At 42.7% G+C, this 20,301-nt stretch overlaps 1 protein-coding gene across 1 annotated transcript; it reads left to right on the top strand.

Moving 5' to 3' along the window:
• The first annotated feature begins 1,556 nt into the window (after nucleotides 1-1,556).
• FBXO33 (F-box protein 33) lies at nucleotides 1,557-19,072 on the top strand. Its single transcript, XM_082191790.1, has 4 exons — nucleotides 1,557-2,260; nucleotides 13,547-13,657; nucleotides 15,248-15,933; nucleotides 16,679-19,072. The coding sequence occupies exons 1-4, from the start codon at nucleotides 1,572-1,574 to the stop codon at nucleotides 16,948-16,950; spliced, it is 1,758 nt and encodes a 585-aa protein (XP_082047916.1). The 5' UTR covers nucleotides 1,557-1,571; the 3' UTR covers nucleotides 16,951-19,072.
• Nucleotides 19,073-20,301: the final 1,229 nt, after the last annotated feature.

The following is a 20,301-nucleotide window of genomic DNA, read 5'->3' on the forward strand; positions in this document are numbered from 1 at the left end:
ATATCTAAGAAACATACTATAAACTCCTGCAAAACCCATGTCACTAAAAGCCACTCACCACATGTCACTTGTGGATGGCTGGTTTTACCTTCAGTGCATTCCTATATTCAACAGTTCCTTTTTCTACACAGTAAATGAATGGCAACTATTCATTTATATGGGAGAAAGTTAAGGAGTCACTTGGAAATACCACTGAGCTGAAATCCCTTCCTCTCTTTCATGCTCCTGGTGACCCCCTGCATTGCCCTGTTCTTTCAATTGCATGTTGGCAGTCTTGTTTATTTCTTGGTCAAAAAAGAAAGTGACAGGATTTTGGGAACTGGCAGCTGACAAATGATACTGCTAGTGGTGTGCTAGGGTTTTCTGCCCAAGATCATGGTGTCATGTAAGAGTAGGAGTGGAAGAACCCGAGACACAGAAGTTCCTGGGTTGCAACTCTCATCATGCCTGACCATTTGTTATGCTGACTGGGGATGATGGGAGTTGAAAGTCCAATAACATTGGAGAGTCACAGATTGTATGAGAGGATGTGTGATTTATATTCTGTGGGAAGATGGCCAGGAAATGGTCCTGCTCTTCAGCTAAGGGCTGCCAAAGTGGCCTTTGGTTCCTTCCATCTCTAAGAGCACTCTGTTCACCTTTCCAGCCGCAAAGCGGTAGAATTATATGCCGCCCATCTGACTGGGTTGCCCCAGCCACTGTGGGCAGATCCAAAAACACAACAAAACATCAACATTAAAAACTTCCCTAAACAGGGCTGCCTTCAGATGTCCTCTAAAAGTCAAATAGCTCTTTATTTCCTTGACATCTGATGGGAGGGCACCACTACCGAAAACGCCCCCTGCCTGATTCCCTGTAACTTCTCACAGTGAGGGAACCATCAGGCTGCCCTGGGAACTGGACCTCAGTGTCCAGATAGAGACACTCCTTTGTGTATACAAGGTGAGGCCATTTAGGGCTTTGAAGGTCAGCACCAGCACTGTGAACAAAATTGTTATTTTGCACACTAGTCATGCTCATGCCTCTGATACAAATGAAACAGGACAGGGAGAATATTTTCCCTCTGCTCTTATCTGTCAAGGAAAATAAATAAATAAACTCCACTTAGGTGGTGGTAATGGCAGGTTCGTTCATCAGGCCCCGGTGCTTGCCTATTCCAGCACTTAAAATTATCCTGGAATAAACTGCTTCATTTTAACAGTACAGCGATGTTCGAATTTTGGGAAGATGCAGAAACACCGGGCGTCTTCCTCGCCGCGCGGAGGACTTTGTGCAGGCGCGCCTAGGTGGCAGCGCCTCCCGTTGTTCTTCTAATCGTCCCCGCGGCCTTGCAAAGGAAAAATCCAGGTCGGCTATCGCGCCGCCCTCCCCATCCTCTGCGAAACTTTCGTTAGGTGGCATCCATCAGCCACGCCAGCCCTTCTCCGCGCGCTGAGTCATGAGAGCAACAGTTCCCCGCCACCCCCGCCGGCTGAGTGCACTTTGGTACGCTCCGCCTCCGCTTCTCCCTCCCTCCCTCTCGGCGCGTTGGTGCGCTCCATCCCGCCCCGACAACCCAACCCGGGAGCCCAATGGTACATCTCGCCCTCCCCCTGCGGCTGCGAGCAGTGGTTGGCTCCGGCGGCGGCGGCGGCGGCGGCAGCAGCAGCAGCAGCAGCAGCAGCAGCGTCTCGTCCGGTCCCGCCCCGCCTCCCTCCGCCTTGTCATTGATGTTGTTGTTTCTGTCGCAGGAGCCGGAGGGGAGGCCGAGGCCGGGCTCGGGGCTGCGGCCGCCGGCGGCGGCTGGGCCGGCCATGTCGTCGGTGTGTGGGGGCCCGGTGGGCGCCGGCTCCCTGCCCAGCGAGCTGGTGGTCCACATCTTCTCGTTCCTGGCCGCCCCGGACCGGCTCCGGGCCTCGGCCGCCTGCTCGCACTGGCGGGAGTGCCTCTTCTACCCGGCCCTGTGGCCCCGGCTGCGCCTCAGCCTGCGCGTCTGCCCGGCCGAGCGCCCGCGCCTCGACTTCCTCATGCGCAAGTGCGGCTGGTTCGTGCGCGAGCTCCGCGTCCAGTTCGCCGCCGACAACTACCCCAGCGGAGGAGCCGGAGGCGGCGGAGCAGGAGCCGGAGGAGGAGGCGGCGGCGCCAGCGGGGTGTGCGAGGAAGCGGCGGCCGCAGCGGCCGCGGCGGAGGGAGAAGCGCAGCTCTGCCCTCGCTGGCTGGAGCTGCTGAGGACCTACCTGGAGCTCGTACTCTGCGTGCTGAGCAGCGTCCGCAACAACAGGTAGGACGGCGTGGTGGGAGGCCAGCCAGCGTGAACTAACATTCACAAACACACACACACACGTACTAACACCTATGCAAACACACGCCGAGCGGGAGGGAGAGTTGCAAAGCCTCCTGCTTCCCAAGTGGGAAGCAGCAGCTCTCTCTCTCTCTCTGTTTCAAAGGTTCATGTGCTTTCTAACATCTGCCTGAAGTTCAGCCGATTGAGTTATTACTGGGTGGGGGAAGCTGCACCTGTTGAATTCCCGGTTGTCACGCATCCACTTAAAGATGCCTTACTCCTGCTGTGCGCGCCGGGAAAGGGGGGGAGGGATGTGTGAGCGGCGAGGAAGGAGCCATTCCGGAGCAACTCTAAGGGAACATCACATGAAGGAACACACGTCTGCACGTCGCCACCCAAAAGTGCTGCGGTGGGGGGGGGATCCTTGTGGAGAGGAGTGTTTCTGGATAGGTAGCATCACTACCTTCCGCACGTCAAGTACCTTCCCTGGGATGTCACCAAAAACGGAGCTGTTGAGACAGTCGTTATTTGCCCCGTGCCCCCTGTTTTGATGGGCTCATAATACTTTTTGTCATAAGCTGCTAGGAAAAGCTGACAGTTGCTTTTGGTTTCTTGACTGATAGAAACACTAACCATTTGTCAGCTAACATGTCACTTCTTTAGTGCCTAAATCCTTCAAAATGGGAGACAGTTGCTTTGTGGTGTCCGTTCTAGAACACCTACTGTTAGTGTACTATTCTGAAGCCAGCAGCAGGGCACATTAATAATTTGCTCTGCTATAGGCTGTTACATAATTGGGAAACCAGTTAAAGAACATTTTCTTCTTTTTTAAAGGGAGCAATACAGCAATACCAGCTGATCCAAAGTGATATCTTTTCCTTTCCAGTGACTCTAGTGTTTGTTGTCATACAACAAAGGTGTCACAGTTAGTTACATATTTTGCCTTTTTAATTGGGTTTTATAAACAATGTTTTACAAATAAGTATACCAAATTTTTCATTTCATTTGTATATCACAAAAATAGCATAAACATATTTTGCATTTGTAAGCCTTTAGTACTGCATTCTCCCTCAAGATTTCCAAAATTCCCATTCTGTCAAGGTCATATAATGAAAAAAATCTAAGTTGATCAGTAATGTTCCAGAGCTGTTTGTTTCCTTTTGTGTTACTCTTGTTTCTCTCTGCTCCACTACAGAATGAAATGTCCTTTTCAAGAAAAGATTGTGCAGTTGTCCATGCTGTGCTCATCACTCTTTCCTACAGCCAGTTCTGCACAATAGAATAGACGATAGTTTGCACATCTTAAGTGATTTGCAGTAAGAAAATCCTGTTCAGATCACACATCTCAGAAAATTAAACTGCTGCAACTGGTACAGCAACCATATGTCAGTGAAAAGATGTGATAAGATCTGAAGCAGCCAAGATCAGATTTGTGGCCATTTTTTTCAGAGATTTCCAAATTCCGTCTCACTCTGTTGGGTGCTACAGTGACCAGCTTTTGTCATGTGGATACTGAAACACTCAAGTATGTGTTCTGTGAGCCAGGAAATTGCAGTTCACTTTCATGGCAGCCAGGAAATTGCAGTTCATATTTCACCTCATCTGTGAACTCACTAGGTGACCTGCTGTGGGGCCATTCTGTCGCTTTTTATTTTTGCATATTTATTACATTTATTTAAATCCCACCTTGCTCCCAAGGAGCTCAGTGTAACACACATGGTTCTTCCTCTCCCTATTATATCCTCACTGCTAGCACCTATGTGATGTAGGTTAGACTTGGAGATAATGATTGGCACTCTTGCACTCACCTGTGGAAAAGGCAGCTGCTTGCTTCAGGGAAGGAGGTAATCTGCATGAAAAGTAACAAGCCAAGAACCAGAAAGAGAGAGCAGCAAAGTCCTTCCTTTGAGCTGATACCCTGTCCGTCATCTAGAGGAGAGGCTTACAATACAGCACACACTGCAGGATATATGGTTATATAAAAAAACAAAACAAAATAAAATCATGCACCTATTATAAAAACAGCAACACTAAGGCCCAACTCTAACCAGCATCACTATCAGCAGGCCTGGACAAATTAATAGGAAACCATTAGACTGATGAAGTGCTAGGTCTGCAGCAAGGGTGTGGCAGGCTCGATGAGCCCCTCTCAAGCTAGCAGCCTATTAAAGCTGTGGGGAATTTGGGCCTCAGCAGTTTCTTATAGGACTTACCCTCCCTTTCACTCTGTTAGCTAATCATGGTACATAGATGACTTCACGGGCTTTCTTACTCAATCCTGCAGAATCTGAAGAGTGTAAAGATGATGGTATTGCAAGGGCTATTTGTATCTTGTGGTTGATCCTGCATACTGTCTGCTGGTTTTCCTTTGAACATCCCTGTTGCTTACCAGTTGAGGCCATGCTTGCATAAAACATTTCTCCAGTTCTATTTATATAGCCTTATTTCTTTACCAGCTAGGCAAAATAATAATTCTGTAGAAGTTGACCCCAGTAATTCTAACTGCAGCTGGTTGAGATTGCAGAGGCAATCCTGTTTCCTTAAAGTGTTTATGTAAACAACCCCATTGAAAGGACCAGCAAGCATTCAAAGCGTCTATGTCAGCCTTGTATCTTAACAACTTGCCTTGTGACCATAGGCAACAAGGAATTCCATGCGGCTAATTAGTTGTCTGGCTAAGGAGGGATGGATTGCTTTGTCCAGGCACCACCAACCCACTTCGTTTCTGTTCTCACCACTGGGGAAGAGGCTTTTATTCCTCTGAGCAGCATAACAACACAGCCTACTAGCTTTTTAGCAGGCTAGTGGTTTTACTTTACAGGCTATTAACTCCAGTGGACTTAGTTACAAGGCTGTCTTAGTATGTCAATGATCAGGTAGCTTAAAGAGTAGACTATGTGTTGCATATAAATGCTCTAGAAGCATATTTACCATCACAAATTTATTCCTGGAACCCCACAGAGGGGGAAAGCAGCTCAGTTGGTGAGTAGGAAAGAAAAAAAATAGTTGATAATGAAAGAGTAAACCCACCCTGTTGCATCTCTGCACAAGACTTTCTCCATCTGAAGTTGCTTTTCCTTACGAAAAAAGAGCATCAGGGTTCATTATGTGCATTTTCATATTACTTCGTTCCTATGGTAATGAGCCAGAGCATGATCCTTTAGAAAGGATTGCTAGACTAGGGTGTGAGCAAAAAGTAGTGTCTGAACTGTATGTTTTGGTCATGTGCTGTTGAATTCTGACATGCACGCTTATTTGAGAAGTAGAAGGAAATGTGTTTCATTTGGCAGAACCATTCTGAGTGTGCATTAACTAAATCCAGCAAATACGTTTGACTCTTTCCTTCTCCTAGTGAAGCAGAACTCTCCCTACCCCCGCGGTTAACTTTCAGAATTTATTGAGGAAAATACTTAATTGTTGCAGCAGCTTTGTTCTGCAACAACACCTTCTGAATAAACCTTAAAGCTGCAGGTCTAACCACATGTTCCCCTGAATAAGCCCTGTGGAAAAACCGTAGAATTCACTTTGGAATTAATACGGAGGATTGTGCTGTAAGTAATGTGTCGCACCCAAGAAGTTGTCTTTATTTCGCTTATGCTCTACTCCTCAAAGAGCAAATTGCATGTGGTTCCTGGGCAGCCTCCCAGTTTACTGCTTAGTTTCAGCTGCATCATGAATTTTAAGACTATTCTCTGTTTAGTGTTGAGTAACGATCATGTTGAGTAATGATCATGTACTGTTGTCTCAGGTAATGGATGGGGATGTGCTGCCTTGATTTCATCCCTGGATGAATGGAAAATCTCAGGATCTTTCCCACTCTACAGTGCTGATAGAGCTTGCATGTGTTTGGTGCCTATCCACATTCCATCTGTGCTGCATATGAGTTGGGCACTGTGTACACAATTCACATTCCATAATGCATAGCCTTCATTAATGGATGTGGGCATTCAGCAAGAATATCTGAACATCCAGTTCCTTGTTGCATGCACAATCCTCATCCAGCAAAGAAATCTGCTCTGGAAAGCCTGCTTCTATGTGTGGATCTCCTTAGTAGATTGCAATTTTAAATAGTCTTACTGAAGTAAATTCTGTTATAACAGTGGGGTCAGTTCACATATAACAAACAAACCATTGTTTGGCGTTGAAGCTCATACGTTGTTATTATTTATTGAATTTGTTAGTCACTTTATCTTGCCCAAGGCAACTCAAACCGATTTATAGCCCAACTCTCCCAACAGATACATAAAAAGCAAGCGGATGATTAAAATTTTAAATATTCCACCCACTTCTAAAAGGCCACAGATAATTAGAGACCCCATGGAATCTTCTTTTTTAGTTACTTCCTGTTAGGAGTGTGCACCAACCATAATATTTGGTTTGAATCCCAAAGCTTGGCACTTTATAAAACAGCTCAGTTTGGCTCAGGAGAGTGAATCAGTTCCATTTGCCCCCCACCCTTCCAAGATTGGGAATTCAAATGGCTCTAATTTGTCCCCCTTTTGATAGAAGTAGGTGAAATTTGCAGTCATAGCAACTCATCCATAGTAGACTAGCACATCCAGGGGCTTTTGTACTGGACACCTCCTCCCAGACATCCCACTTGGCTTCACCATTTTTCTGAAACTGATGCACCCCCCTATATCCTGTGAAACCTTTGCCACAAACTATGAAATAACTAAGTGATTGTGTGTGTGATTTGGAGAGTGGGCAATCAGACCTTGCTCTTGTATGTCTTAACTTCTTCCATGTAAACATACATAAGACTGGGTGGGGGGTAGGAAATCAAAGGATGAAATAGCCTTATCTTTTGAGGCCCTGAAATAATAATATCCTTTGAGGCCTTCTCTTCCTTCTCCTTGGTTGCAGGTGCAGTGGTATTAAACTGTTTTTTTTTTATTTGTTCTCCATAATTAGTTTCTTCATAGCACCTTGAAAAGGTGCTGTTTTGAATTGTTTCAAATATTTTCAAGGTCTGAAATAGAGATACTAAACTAGTTCTTCCTGTTGCTTTACTTTCTCTTCCTCCATCTGCAATGCCTGCTGGTTGGTTATCTTCTTTTGTCACATTTGGTTTCTGGGGAAATACGCCTGCTCTTGACCTGTACAAGATAAATTATATAGCAATGTTAACTTGTTAGAGCATCTGTGTAATAAAAATGAATAGGCTTGAAAAGGAGGTGAATAAGCTAGGAAAGAAAGCGGCATATTAGCATGTTCAGCATTATGCAGCAAATAGGCTTCTGAAAGATAAGGCGTTTATTTCTGTCATTGAACTCTTGAAAGAAAAAGGGCACACCGGAGGCACATTTACTGATCATTGCTTGTTCTGGAGAGATTTTCAGTATTTTACAGAATAGTGGGAAATTTCCATGTCATCGCTGTATGAGATCAGAGAGTTGGTGGCTTTGTTTTTCACACAGCATGATTTAAAATGGCATATTTTATTGCACCAGCTAGTTATTCAAAATGGTTTGCAAGCAAAATATTCTTCATCAAGCAGTTGGAGAGAAAAAAATAGAAATGAAGGAGATATGCTTAGGTTGATGATCCAGTGGCCGAGGCTGATGTTGCTTCTGATTGTCTCATTTATTCTTCAGTTACATAACAGGCAGTGATAAAATTTACAATCTCTTCAAAACCTACAGTATGTCTTTGTCAAACACAAATGGCCTGAAGTGCAGAGCCTAAAAAGTCAACTTTAAGTGACTATTGTAACTAATCAGGAACATAACAGCCTGGAAACTAAGGAAATATAGTCCCATGCTTCGAAACGTTTGTGTTCTGATTAGAATTTAGGAGTGGCATGGGGAGGAAGCTAAATTCTTCTGTTCAAGCGAAGAACCTATATTCTCCGTAGGAGAGAACAATGTAGTGGTTCTCAGGTTTGGGAATACAAACTCATGATTTACATTTACTAATGGTTCTGACTTCTGATAATGTTTTTATAACTATCTTGTTCAAAGCCCTTCAGAGAACATCCGTGTTTGCAGTTCACACCATGATAACTTTCTTGGCTGCAATGCCACCCACATAATGCAGTGGCATCATGACATACAGCGTGAGCAAGGCTCACTGCTAAAAATGGACAGAGCTACATCAAAAAGCACAGTATACTTAGCTGGAAATTCATATGATTCAGTGCAATTCTCCATGGCATAGTGTGGGCAGATAAAGTGGAGCTGTCCTGTTTGCTATGTCTGAGTAACTCTATTCCCCCTACCATAAATCACTTAATGCATTTGAGAGGTAGGTGCTTTGTTTTTTTAAAAAATGAAAGCTTAAATTCAGAAAAAAGAGCAAAATGCACCCTGTCATTGATGTTTGCGTGACAGCTTGAATAACGATAGAGCAAAAGAGGCCAATCTTTTAATTTCGCCTTTATTAAACTGCAACAAGATCCCCAGGGATTCTCAGAAATTGCAGTTATAAAATATGCTTTTGACGTGAGTGTACAGCCTCCAGAGTACAGGCCTATTTTGAAACTGGTCAATACTTAGGAGCCTGGACATCGCCCTCTCTGAGCAGCCACTGTGTCAGGACTGTGATGTGAAAATGCAGCACCCGGCCAGAGGAAGCAGCCTGTCTTAGTTTCCTCCTTGTCTTCTACGTATTCAGTGGAAGACAGTTCATAATTGAGGAGGTGGAAAATGCAGCAATTATGGCAGATAGAAAAATACGCCCCAATGTTCCTATCTAAGGCATTACCTAAGCCATTAAATAATTTGTAGTAGATCCCTAAACTTTTTCAAAACTTTCTTCCCAAGAAAACACTGGTTAAAAAAGAGTAATCATTCTACTTTTGTAATTTTTTAAGTATGTGGGAAATTATTGAGAAACCTCTTCACTGTCTGATATAATACTAGTGAAATTTGACAGGTTTCCACCTACGAACATGAGGGAACTGTGATGTGGTTGCTAATATTTTTAGGCAACTTATTACACATGTACGAATTCCTCTAATTGGTAGATATTTTGGATGTCAGTAAAATGTTAGTTTCGCTAATAAAGGTTTTGGGCATCTTTCCAATCCTGCATTTGTGGAAAGTCTTGCCACAGTAGTATCTGTTGTGGCAAGACTTGTTTACTTTATATATTCTTCTATGTACTTGCTTTCTGATAGCTAGTAGGTGTTAGTTTTCTCTCTGGCTCATAGCTTGGTATTGTATTCCGAAACTGTATTTCACAGAAACCGCAGTGCACATGAATGAGTAGCTGAAATGGTTGCATTGACTACTTTTAGTCTCTGCCAATGCACTAACACTACACAGGCAAGTTCTTGCGTCTGGCTCTTCCAACCACAAAAGTAAAATAAATCACAATGCAGAATGTCAGAGTTTGAACATACTAGATCACTCTATAACATTAGATGTGTTTCTGTTGTGGACTAGGTGGCAATGAGATAAATCTAGCAAATTATATTCTGTTTGACTAAGAAGTATAGCATGGACTATACTTTAAAAGTTAAACGTGTGGATAGACAAATGGTGAATAAATCTAGTTTCTAAAGGTTTTCTGCCTGGCTCCTTGCACAGCCCCTGATCACCAGGATGTCTCAGACAGGACCATGTGCTCTTATGGTGTAGTCAGCCATTTTCTTCCTGGGTGAGGCACATGTCTTCTACACTACAAACAGAATAAACTTGGGCAGACCTCTTTATCTCATTGTGCACCTAAACTGTTTACTCCTGCGTACAAGCCAAAGCACAAAGAAATAGCAGTGAGCAGTGAAGGTGCATACAAGGTGCATAGAGTGGCAAAGTTTCTGACGCAGATTGTGTTGGAGAAGAGGATGCTGAAGAGCGCATTCACTTTAATTTTGGTCATGTAGGTCCAAGCAGAGCCCACACTGCAGGCCTTTCGGCCATTGCTCAACTGAAAATATGGCTTCTGAAAATTAGTTGCTGAACAGAGAATTAATGGCTTTGCTTGAGTGCAGCATATAAAATAAGGCTGGGAAGAATTAATAGTTTCTGAAGGATCTAGGACATAATATGGAACACAAGGTTCTCCAAGCAATTCCATAAATTGCTCTAAAGCTCAAATGCAGTCTTAATGCAGGTTGGAAACAATTGTGCATAAACCCTAGAGCTAATGTCATACATTAGAAAAATGCTGTGTTTTACACAGTGGTTTAATGGGTATTACTAAATTGCTCATGTATTTTTAGGACATTACAGTTCATGATAACACATGACTGAAGGAGATCCAGAGTTCATCAAGTTAGCCTGGCGCCAGGAGCTGTCACTGCTGCTGCTGCTGTGGGATCGACTGGGCTCTGGCTTCTGATGGGCTGGTGGAAGCCTTGTGCATGAAATGAATGGAAATGTAATAGCATGTCTGCAGAGTGTGGTTTGGATCCCTCTGTGCATAGTTTTCTGGGAGTAAGTCCCCCTAAAAGTGAGACTTGCTTCCAAGTAAATGTATATAGGATTGAAGTGTGTGCTGTGATACCTACCGTATTTTTTGTCCTATAGGGCGCACCGGCCCATAGGACGCACCTCGTTTTTTGGGGGGGAAATGAATTAAAAATATATATTTTCCCCCCCTCCGCCCTGGCTGCCGCCCCAAGCCTTGCGCTCACCTGCCCGAAGCACGGGGCACCCTCCGGAGGGCTCCCCGTGCTTCGGGCGACAGGCTGCCGCCCCAAGCCTCGCGCGCTCAGCGGGACCTCCTGCCGGGCGCGCAAGGCTTGCGGACACTCGCGGGGGCTGCAGGCTGCTGCCCGCAAGCCTTGTGAGCCCGTGGGATCTCCCACCGGGCTTGCAAGGCTTGCGGATAGCTTCCTGAAGCCTGGAGAGCGAGAGGGGTCGGTGCGCACCGATGCCTCTCGCTCTCTAGGCTTCAGCGAAAGCCTGCATTCGCCCCATAGGACGCACACACATTTCCCCTTCATTTTTGGAGGGGAAAAAGTGCGTCCTATAGGGCGAAAAATACGGTAATCGCTCTATCTCCCTCTTTCTCACATACACGGGCAGATGCGTTCACACACACTTCAAGTCATGATGTGCAAGCAGTGCCCACCGTGCTAAAGGTGTGTGTCAAATAGATAGTGCCAGATTGTTAAAGTAAGTGAATGTTTGAAGTCAGAAGAGAAGGCCTTCAGGGTCACTGGATAGTTTGAGCAACTGACCCCAGATATTTTGATTAGTTATTCACGTGAATTGGTATGTGAGGGCTTACGATCTTCGTCCCTGCAGCAACCACCACTCCTCCTTATAGCATCCAACACAACACATGGCATCCTATTGCGTTGCTCATCTTCCGGTCTTTGCCTCACAGCATTGGCAGATGGGTTAGCATAGTGATATTTTGTGTGATGCATTTTATGTGTTGGATGATGCTACAAGAGAGAGTGACAGCAGTGGCAGCTGTAGCCCTCTTATAAGGTCTAGCCTGGCTTTCAGCTGTGCAGCATGTACAGCTTACGCAACTACACACAACTTTCAAATGACAATGCTGTTCTTTTAGAATTTACGGTACCTGAGGCAAGAAGTCTTTGGCTGCAGAGCTAAAAATAGCAATACTGCTTGATGTTCTTGGGTGCTCACTGCTGCTTCTAATTAAAATGTGCACATTATTGTGGCCTGATTCTGTAAGCGGAGCATAGAGATCAGGTATGAAAGCTGACCCTTTAGAAAATCCTTTGGAAAGCAATCTCTGTGTTTTGCATATTGGCAATGAATGATGCACTCAAAATATTGGCGTATTTGGGGCATGAACTTTGCTGTATGTGACTAGTCTTCGGATCTCTGCGCAATACATTATGACAACTCTGAGTAGCTACCAATTGAGTGGCACCCTGCCAAACTTAGGTTTGAACTGACATAAACATAGTTAATTTTCTACAGAGAGTGCTTATGCTTCAGGTTGAATTTATGATCAAAAGTCAATATTTAAATTCAGGGCTGTAGCTAACCACTCATCTAATAGTCACTTAATGGGAATATGAGTTGCTACAACCAGACAAGCAAGCTTTTGTTAATTGGAAGAAACCTGGCTCTCCTTTACTGCTTTTTAGACCACTATTGAGTGGGTAGCAGGGGCTACTTGCGGTAGATGGTTTTTAATAGACCAGCCTTCACCCACCTGATGTGCTCCAAACGTCATAGTGCAAAACATCAGGAGGGAGCCAGGTTAGTGTATGCTTCTTCAGACTTGTTTATACAACAGTTTTCTTTTTAATACTGTACATCTATGGGAGCAAAAGTGAGCAAATTGTTTTTCTTGGCTGCCTACAGAACACCAAAATAGAGGAGGCTGGAGCAGAATTGAGAATTTAGAATAATATGGGAGGCAAAAGTGTACACGCTGAAATATTTAAACATGATTTTCAGTGAAGCATTAGTATAGGTAATAAATTAAAGGCTGTATGTATTGAACTATAAACTCGTCTCCAAATAAGCTGTGTATGTACCTTTAAGTACGATGGCCTTGGAAACAGCTGTTATTAGTCATCTTCACTGAAAATAATCTAGGGAATGGCTGCTGTTTGCTGCCTTTTACTTTGTCCTCTGTGAAGATCTGGCAAGTTATCTAATCTGTACCTGGGAGAATCCAAGAGCTTCTAAGTAAATATTAGGCAGGGCATCGTGTTTATGCCTGAGCCATGCAATATAGAATTTACCAAAAATGTCGCAACTCTGCTAAAAACATAACCACATAACCTGGAGAGTGATGCAGTCTGTGAAGGCGGGCTAGAAGGAAATCTGGTTAGATGGCTTTTCCATTCCATCCTTTATATTCAAGCATTTTATTCTTAGGTGGAAAAAAGCCAAGAAAATAAGCAGGTTCATGCAAAGAAAGCTCATCTACATCATAGCTTCTATACAGTCTCTGTCACTAGCATGGCAAGTCCCAAATAGCTGCACCCAGTGACCCTAGGTACAGGAGATTTCATTCTGTTATATATTTTGCAAGCCCCTCTACAATGTTACATCCACTTGTATTAATACCAGACATATAACCATTTCCTTACCACTGTCTATATTCATGAGGATTATTTCTAGTATACTGTGAGTCAGAAAAAAGATTCACTATATTGCGACGGAATTATGTTGGGTTCTTTTCTAGTTTTGAACAAATTTAAATGTATTGTAAAGCTATTTAGCTTGGTCATTCAAATGTACCTTGGTTAGAAGGGGCAACTAGTTTCTAGATTTCATGTGCTGGAAGGCTATAGTGTTACCGTGTGGATTGCGGTTCATATAACACAAAAGCTTGAGCTATTTTCAAATGCTCCTCTAATGCAAAGCCTCTGACTTGACGCTTTCTCCTTCCAAATAGGAATCTTCAGAAATTGAGTCTCTTTGGTGATATAAGCATTCTCCAACAACATGGAAGTATATCAAATACGCACCTCAGCAAAGTGGATCCAGATGGAAAAAAGATTAAGCAGTAAGTTGTCCAAAATATATTGTTACAGTATTGCAGTTTAATGAAATGGGAGGTGTGTGTTGTAAATGTGCTGTTTTAGAATATAATCCATTGTCTTCTCTGATGATTTAGTACTGAAAATAATGGCTCATGGTTTCACCGTGTCTATCGTTCTTTGTTGTTGCAATTTCCTTTGCAAATTGGACATCTTTTCTCAGAACATGATTACTCTAAAAACAAGCCATTTGCAGTAGTTGGGAGATTTTCTCCTACAAAATTCACATTCTAGGATAAATCATTTTAAGCAAAGCAGGAAGGGGTGCCAGGGACTGCTATAGCAGTATCTTCATCCAGCAATTCTCAGTATAAACGTTATGCTATCCATGTCACATTGCTAAAAGCAGGTGCATTCTGCAAAAAACTGAGCAACTTTCATACTGCTTCAGACACAATTAACCTGACTATTCTCACAATTAACTTCAGGAGTAAAATATGAGACGTGTGGGGACTGTGTATACTGGCCTCAGCTCCTTGGTGGAAGGGTGGGATTAGAATGCTCATCATTATCAGAGTTGTGCTTGCTAATTAGAAGAAAGGTTTCTGGTGGTACAGTTAACTCACATCTTACATGAGGGATCCACACATTTATGCAAAAATGCATAAAGCCAGCAACACTTTGGAACACCCCCCCCCCGGCAAGATGGAGGGCTGTCTGCCCAGCTTGGGGAAGACAGTGGCAAGGCTCTGGGATGCTGCCAGAGCTGCTGTTCCAAAACCAGCAATCACAGCTTTGCACAGGTGGGTGGGGGAAAATAAATGAATGGAGAATGGGTTTCCTCCACTCTCCAGTTAGATATTTATTTTCCCCGCCAACCAAAGCTGCAATTGCATAAGTAAAATAAGCATAAGATGCAAGTTACTTCCTACCCCCCATTATTTTCATCAGCCAGTATAAATAGGTTACATGCAGATGTCCATCACTCTGAATGTGGTACCAAGTCATGACTCGCATGTGAGAAATGGTTATCGTGGAACAAGCATCAGAGATAGAGCTTTCATATAATCAAATATCACTTCCACCATTTGGCTTCAAATCAAGTGTCAATGATGTACAAGCATATACAGTATTAGCCAGTCCTGATTTTCCCTTTGGAGTATCATTTGAATGAGATACACAAAGTCCTGATACAGTGAGTAGATACAAGCACTATTGAACCCACCACGCTGTGCTCTCTTGGACTTCTAGCCATTGGTAGCTACCCTACACATATGCTAGTTACAAAATGTGGGGAAGAGAATCAAAACAAGTTAGCATGCACAGTTCCAAAAGGGCAAAATGAATTTTCTTTTATATTTGTTTAAAACAAAAAGGAAGACAACAGAACTTTAAAAAGCAAGTGCAATTCTGCTGCTGGAACTTTAGACTTATTTTTAAATGGTGTGTTCTTTCTCCACCCCACCCACCCCTGCTACAGCCAGTGTGTTTCTAATGCAACACCGTTTGCATTAAAGGTGTAAAGCGTTGTTGCTTCCTTGTCTATTGAACTTGGCTCAGAATTAAAAAAATAAACCATAAAAGATTAAGACGGTTGCTTCTGTTTCTTCTTGCAGAATACAGCAGCTGTTTGAAGAAATATTGGGTAACAGCAGGCAACTGAAATGGCTGTCATGCGGGTTTATGCTACAAATCGTAACACCCACATCATTGTCATCTCTCTCAAATCCTATTGCCAACACTATGGAACACCTGAGTTTACTGGACAACCACATCCCTGGTAATACCACTCTTATCACTGCGGTTGAATTGGAGCGTTTTGTCAGTCTTCGCTCACTCGCCTTGGATTTCTGTGATTTTACAGCAGAAATGGCAAGAGTCCTGGCTGATAGTAACCATGTGCCTTTGCATCGACTGTCTCTTCTGGTCCACAATATTTCCGTAATGCACAAGTCCCTGGAAAATATGCCAGAAGACGAAGACTGGAAGGCACTGACACGCAACAGCACTAATCTTCGGGTCTATATAATGGCTTTTGATATCAAGAGCGATGACATGCTAAGGATTCTTAAACCCAGTATCCCACTGGAGAGGATTCACTTCGACAGCTACATCACTTGCGTTTCAGGAGCTGTTGTTGATCTCATATCTAGGCAGTATGATAAGTTCCTCACTCATTTCATACTAATGAATGATGTGATAGATATGTCTGGCTTCCCAGATCTCAGCGACAACCGAACCGAAGACCCCTTGGTTTTACTGGCCTGGAGGTGCACAAGGCTCTCTCTTCTGGCAGTGCATGGTAGGCAATTACATAGGGGCAAAACACTGCTCGTTTAGAAACCTACACATTCATATGGGTATGGGTATGCCCTTGAGATTTCCCACCCAAGTATTTTTCTCCAAGTTTTGGGAGAATTCCCAAAGTGTTGGGTGTTGGGGCAGGGAATAAATTGTGCTTTGGCTTCAGGCTAGGATACGCTGTACATATCAACATGATTATATGGTGGGAAACTGTTACTACCTTCAGAACACAAGACTCACAGTTGCCAAAAAACAACAACCCAACAACCCTTAATTGGTAGGAAAATAAGTTCCTGCACTGTTGGATTGTCCTTACTTTAGTCAGGCATTACTGGCTTCCCCGTCAAAGTTGTATTACACCCGACATATTTTACGATTATTGGCTCCTTTAACACAAGCCTTTATGCTACATACATATCATGCTGCAAAACTACCAAGAAATACCATGAGACATTTCCTTACTCATCTTCCCGGAATTATTGGGCAAGGAAAAACTGGCAGCTCCGCAAAAATTAAATACGAAAAGAAGCAGCAGCAATATTCACTTTTTTAATTAACTTAGTAAGTAAACTGACCAATTACTGGGGTGATTTCTTGAAAAGAACCTCATTAGGAAAATTGCTAAATAGGGAGACGTTAGCTGTGAGGCTGTAAAATATTAAATTACCTTTGGGGTAGGGTGGGGAGGGAGAGGGAAGAAAGACAAAGTCCTAAAAATTAGTAATTGCTTTTTTGTGTTTCAGGTTATACTGTTTGGGCTCACAACCTGATTGCCATTGCTCGTCTTCGTGGCTCTGATTTGAAAGTGCTTGAAGTCACAGAAGAAAGCATTGATTTTGACCAAGGTGAATTGGCCGATCAAGATGTGGATCCGGTGCACAATCTCATTGAGCAGGTATCCCTTGGATTGGGCCGACCTTGGCACGCAGTCATGGACATAGAATTACTCAGTGTCTTTACTGAGCCAACTCGTCATTTTTACAGAGAAATGCAAAGCTTCAGTGAAGGCATTTAGTTCTCTTTATTTACAGTTCCTGTGGTTACATATGCAAGTAGGGTCCTATTATGTTTTTCAGTAGTGTGAATTAACCCCTCTTGTGCTGTGTTTAATCAGTATTAGCTATATAGAATTATATATGTATATTCTACTTCTTGATCAAAGAACGTAGTCGGGTATTGGTTTAGAAGCTGAAAGTGGCAACGTTTAGGGCTTTCACGGTTAATGGACTTGTCTACAAAAAAAAAAAAAAAAAGCAAAACTCAGATGTGGCTGAAGGTTGTCTGAGGTTGCCGGCTAACTTTCTTTTTGTACTGAGTAACTCTGCAACTTCACTGATTTTACTATTGTCGGAGTTTTTGTGCTCAGGAGCCAAAAATCTTTTTACTATCCATAGCCCAGTGGTTTTGAATGCAGTCATTGTCATGTAAACTAGTAGCATGCTACTTAAAGCTTTTTTTTTTTTTTAAAGAGAGAAAAATCAGGACTATCCAATACCATTTACTGTAAACCTTTGCTTTGATATCATGTACAATATCTGGAGCATGAAATATTGCCACTCTGCAATCTCCTCCTTAAATATGAAGCAGTTGTCTCTTGCACAGTATAGCTTCTTCAGATGCTTACCTGACTCTGAAAGCTATCAATCGTAGTTTCATTGTAAATTAATTGTAGCTTCTTTTTCTTGTGGTCTGTCAGCTTCTCTGTACAAGTTAGCTTTGGGCCCAGATTTAAAAAGAAACGTCAAGTCTCTACACTCCGATGGGGTAAAACCATAATGATTTAAAGATAATAAATTTAAGTCTACTTTGCTTGCAAACAAACATTAGTCGTGAAATCCCTAGCAACTAAGTCACTGGATTTTCTCTGTCAGCGCCTGTGTCAGCTGCCAAAGAATAGATTTAAAACGAAGAAGTGCCCACATGCTGGCAGGGGCAGGCCAATTTTTGGCCAGCCAGATACTGCTAGATTGTAATATATAAGGTCGAATTTCGACCTGTGGTACACAGCTGTGCTGTGGCTCAGTCAGCAACCTCAGAACTCTTAAACATGCACCTGTTTCACTGTGAATAGTGAATGTAAAGGAAAGAAAGGAAAACAGATAATACAAACCTTGTTCTATCACAGGTATGAGCTGCTATGATGCATGAAGAACATTCCATGAAGTATGTTTTAAAATCTTGTTATATCTGAGAGGCTTTAAAAGCCGATTTAAACTGTTTCAGGGCAACCGCGGTACAGACGTGGTCTCTGTGAGACTTCCACCTGACCCAAGTTTTAAGTGGTACGAATGTTGTGCATTTAATGTTAAAGGACAGTCTGCAATAATAAAGTTAAGTGGCCAACGTGGGTGCCCAGCAGTGCTGAGACCTGGCTGCCATATTGTAAGCTTTGGAAAACACAATTTATGCAACAGATGTCCAGATATGATTCTATTTATGGAAAAGTTTATATGTGTTTTACAAATGGTTTTACCATCTTATATTAAAATGACCTTTTGACAGGTGTGCGCTGTTTTGTCTCCAGTGAGCACATACCATGCGGATTTTATATGTACATCAGTAGAGTGAATCCACTGGCACAGTGTGTGTGAATGCCAGATGTGGTGAGATTTTATCTTATAAATGTGATCAGACTAAAGTAACTCCTGACAGAAATTGTAAGGAAACCAGCTGAGTGTTTGACTTGATGACTGATGTTGTATGGTTTATGTTAAATGTATATTCTTTTAATCAATGAATAAAGCATTAAAATTGATCATGGAAAAATATTTTATTATATCAGCATGGTAGTTTTAGCACTGAACAAATCACACTTTTCGTTGAAAACTATCTTGCTTGTTTCCACTGTTTAAATCCAGAAAGCCTTGAGTTCTGAAGTAAGTCAGACATTTATTTGGCTAATGCTTTATGAACAATTTTTTTTAGGAAACCAAGCTAAGTAGAAGACCAGACCAGCTATCATAATTTAATATTGTTTGCTTAAACTGGCAGAATAAATCTTTAAAAGTGTAGAATATGGAAAGCCCAAATCCCTCCCGTAGCAAATGCTTATATCAAAATTGAATGTGTTCTAAAACAGCAACAACTGTGTAGTACTTATATCCATGTCCCACTATTAAATAGACTGTGAACACTTACCATGCCTTTGGCTTTACATGTTATCTATTTATTCTTATTGCTCTACTTTCTGGGTGACTATACGGTAGATGGACAAACAGCAGCTTGTTCTGTGTGATAAAATTACATTTCCCCCCTTGAAATGTGTTACTAGTTCCTTCATGTTATACAGTTCAACACAACACACACACGGGGTGACTAATGTGGTATCTTCCCATAACAACTGCCATCAAGCCTAAACATGGGGCAGGCATCCTGGGTGGGACTGATGGGAGCTGTAGGTCAGTAACTGATGAGCCACAGGTTTGCAACCCCTGCACCTAGGATTACAATCCAGCAAAAGCTAAGTGTTTGCACATACCCTTGATATCAGTACAAGAGTCAACCACACACTTAACTGCTCTTGTGAGATCAATTTAACTAAGGGGCTAACAGAGAGTTACAAGCAAACACATGGAAGAAAAACCTACTTGGAGAGTGACTAGGAATGGGCAATCAGCCACTTTCAGCTGCTTCTGCACACTAAAATTTCCCTGCCTTCCAAAGCAGCTTTTCTTTGCTTTGGGACCTCAGCTATGCATGTGTAATGTGTAGCTAACCCTTCAAAATGTTTGACTTGTGGGCCACATGGCATAGGTAGATCATGATGTTACAAGTAAATTAGCACTTACCTCTATTGGCAACTGGCAGAACCAGCTTCCCTTGAAGTTTTTCATTCTTAATGGTTAATGAATGGTCCCTAAGCCTATGTAACTTGCAGAAAAGTATGGAAATGCACAAGTTGAAACAAAGATGTTCTAATAGCCTGCTTTTGGTGCAACACAGGGAAAAAACCCACTAAAGCTGTTAACAAGCTGTGGTGTCTGAGGCAGGTGCACTTGTAACACATGGATGAGGGGAGGGAGGTCAAATTGTGATATCATATTGAATGCAAGGCACCTTGCAAAGAGTTTTATTCAATTAAATCCTACTTGAGTTCATTAATTAAGTTAAGCATGTCCATTAACTTCAGTGGGAGTAGAACTAGTGTTGAGTACTATCTAATCTTTCAAATAGTGGACGAGAAACGAAAAACAGCAATTAAGACTTCAGCATACACCATCCTTTCAACAAAACACAATGTCTTCAGTGTCCATTTAAAAGCCAAGACACAGCCACTTGCACCTCATAATGAAGAGAACTCTAAAAGTGTGAAACGACCCAAAGGTTCCAGGGTAGATTCAGTATTGAAATTGGTTAAAACAATTTA

The sequence above is a fragment of the Podarcis vaucheri genome (assembly GCF_965113315.1).
Source record: "Podarcis vaucheri genome assembly, chromosome: 1".
Classification (NCBI taxonomy): Eukaryota; Metazoa; Chordata; class Lepidosauria; order Squamata; family Lacertidae; genus Podarcis; species Podarcis vaucheri.

Excerpts from the sequence above, each read along its gene's own strand:
- FBXO33 (XM_082191790.1), top strand. The coding sequence starts at position 1,572 with ATGGTACATCTCGCCCTCCCCCTGCGGCTGCGAGCAGTGGTTGGCTCC. Across the intron at positions 13,658-15,247 it reads GATGGAAAAAAGATTAAGCA|AATACAGCAGCTGTTTGAAG; the intron begins GTAAGTTGTCCA and ends TTCTTCTTGCAG. Across the intron at positions 15,934-16,678 it reads CTCTCTTCTGGCAGTGCATG|GTTATACTGTTTGGGCTCAC; the intron begins GTAGGCAATTAC and ends TTTGTGTTTCAG.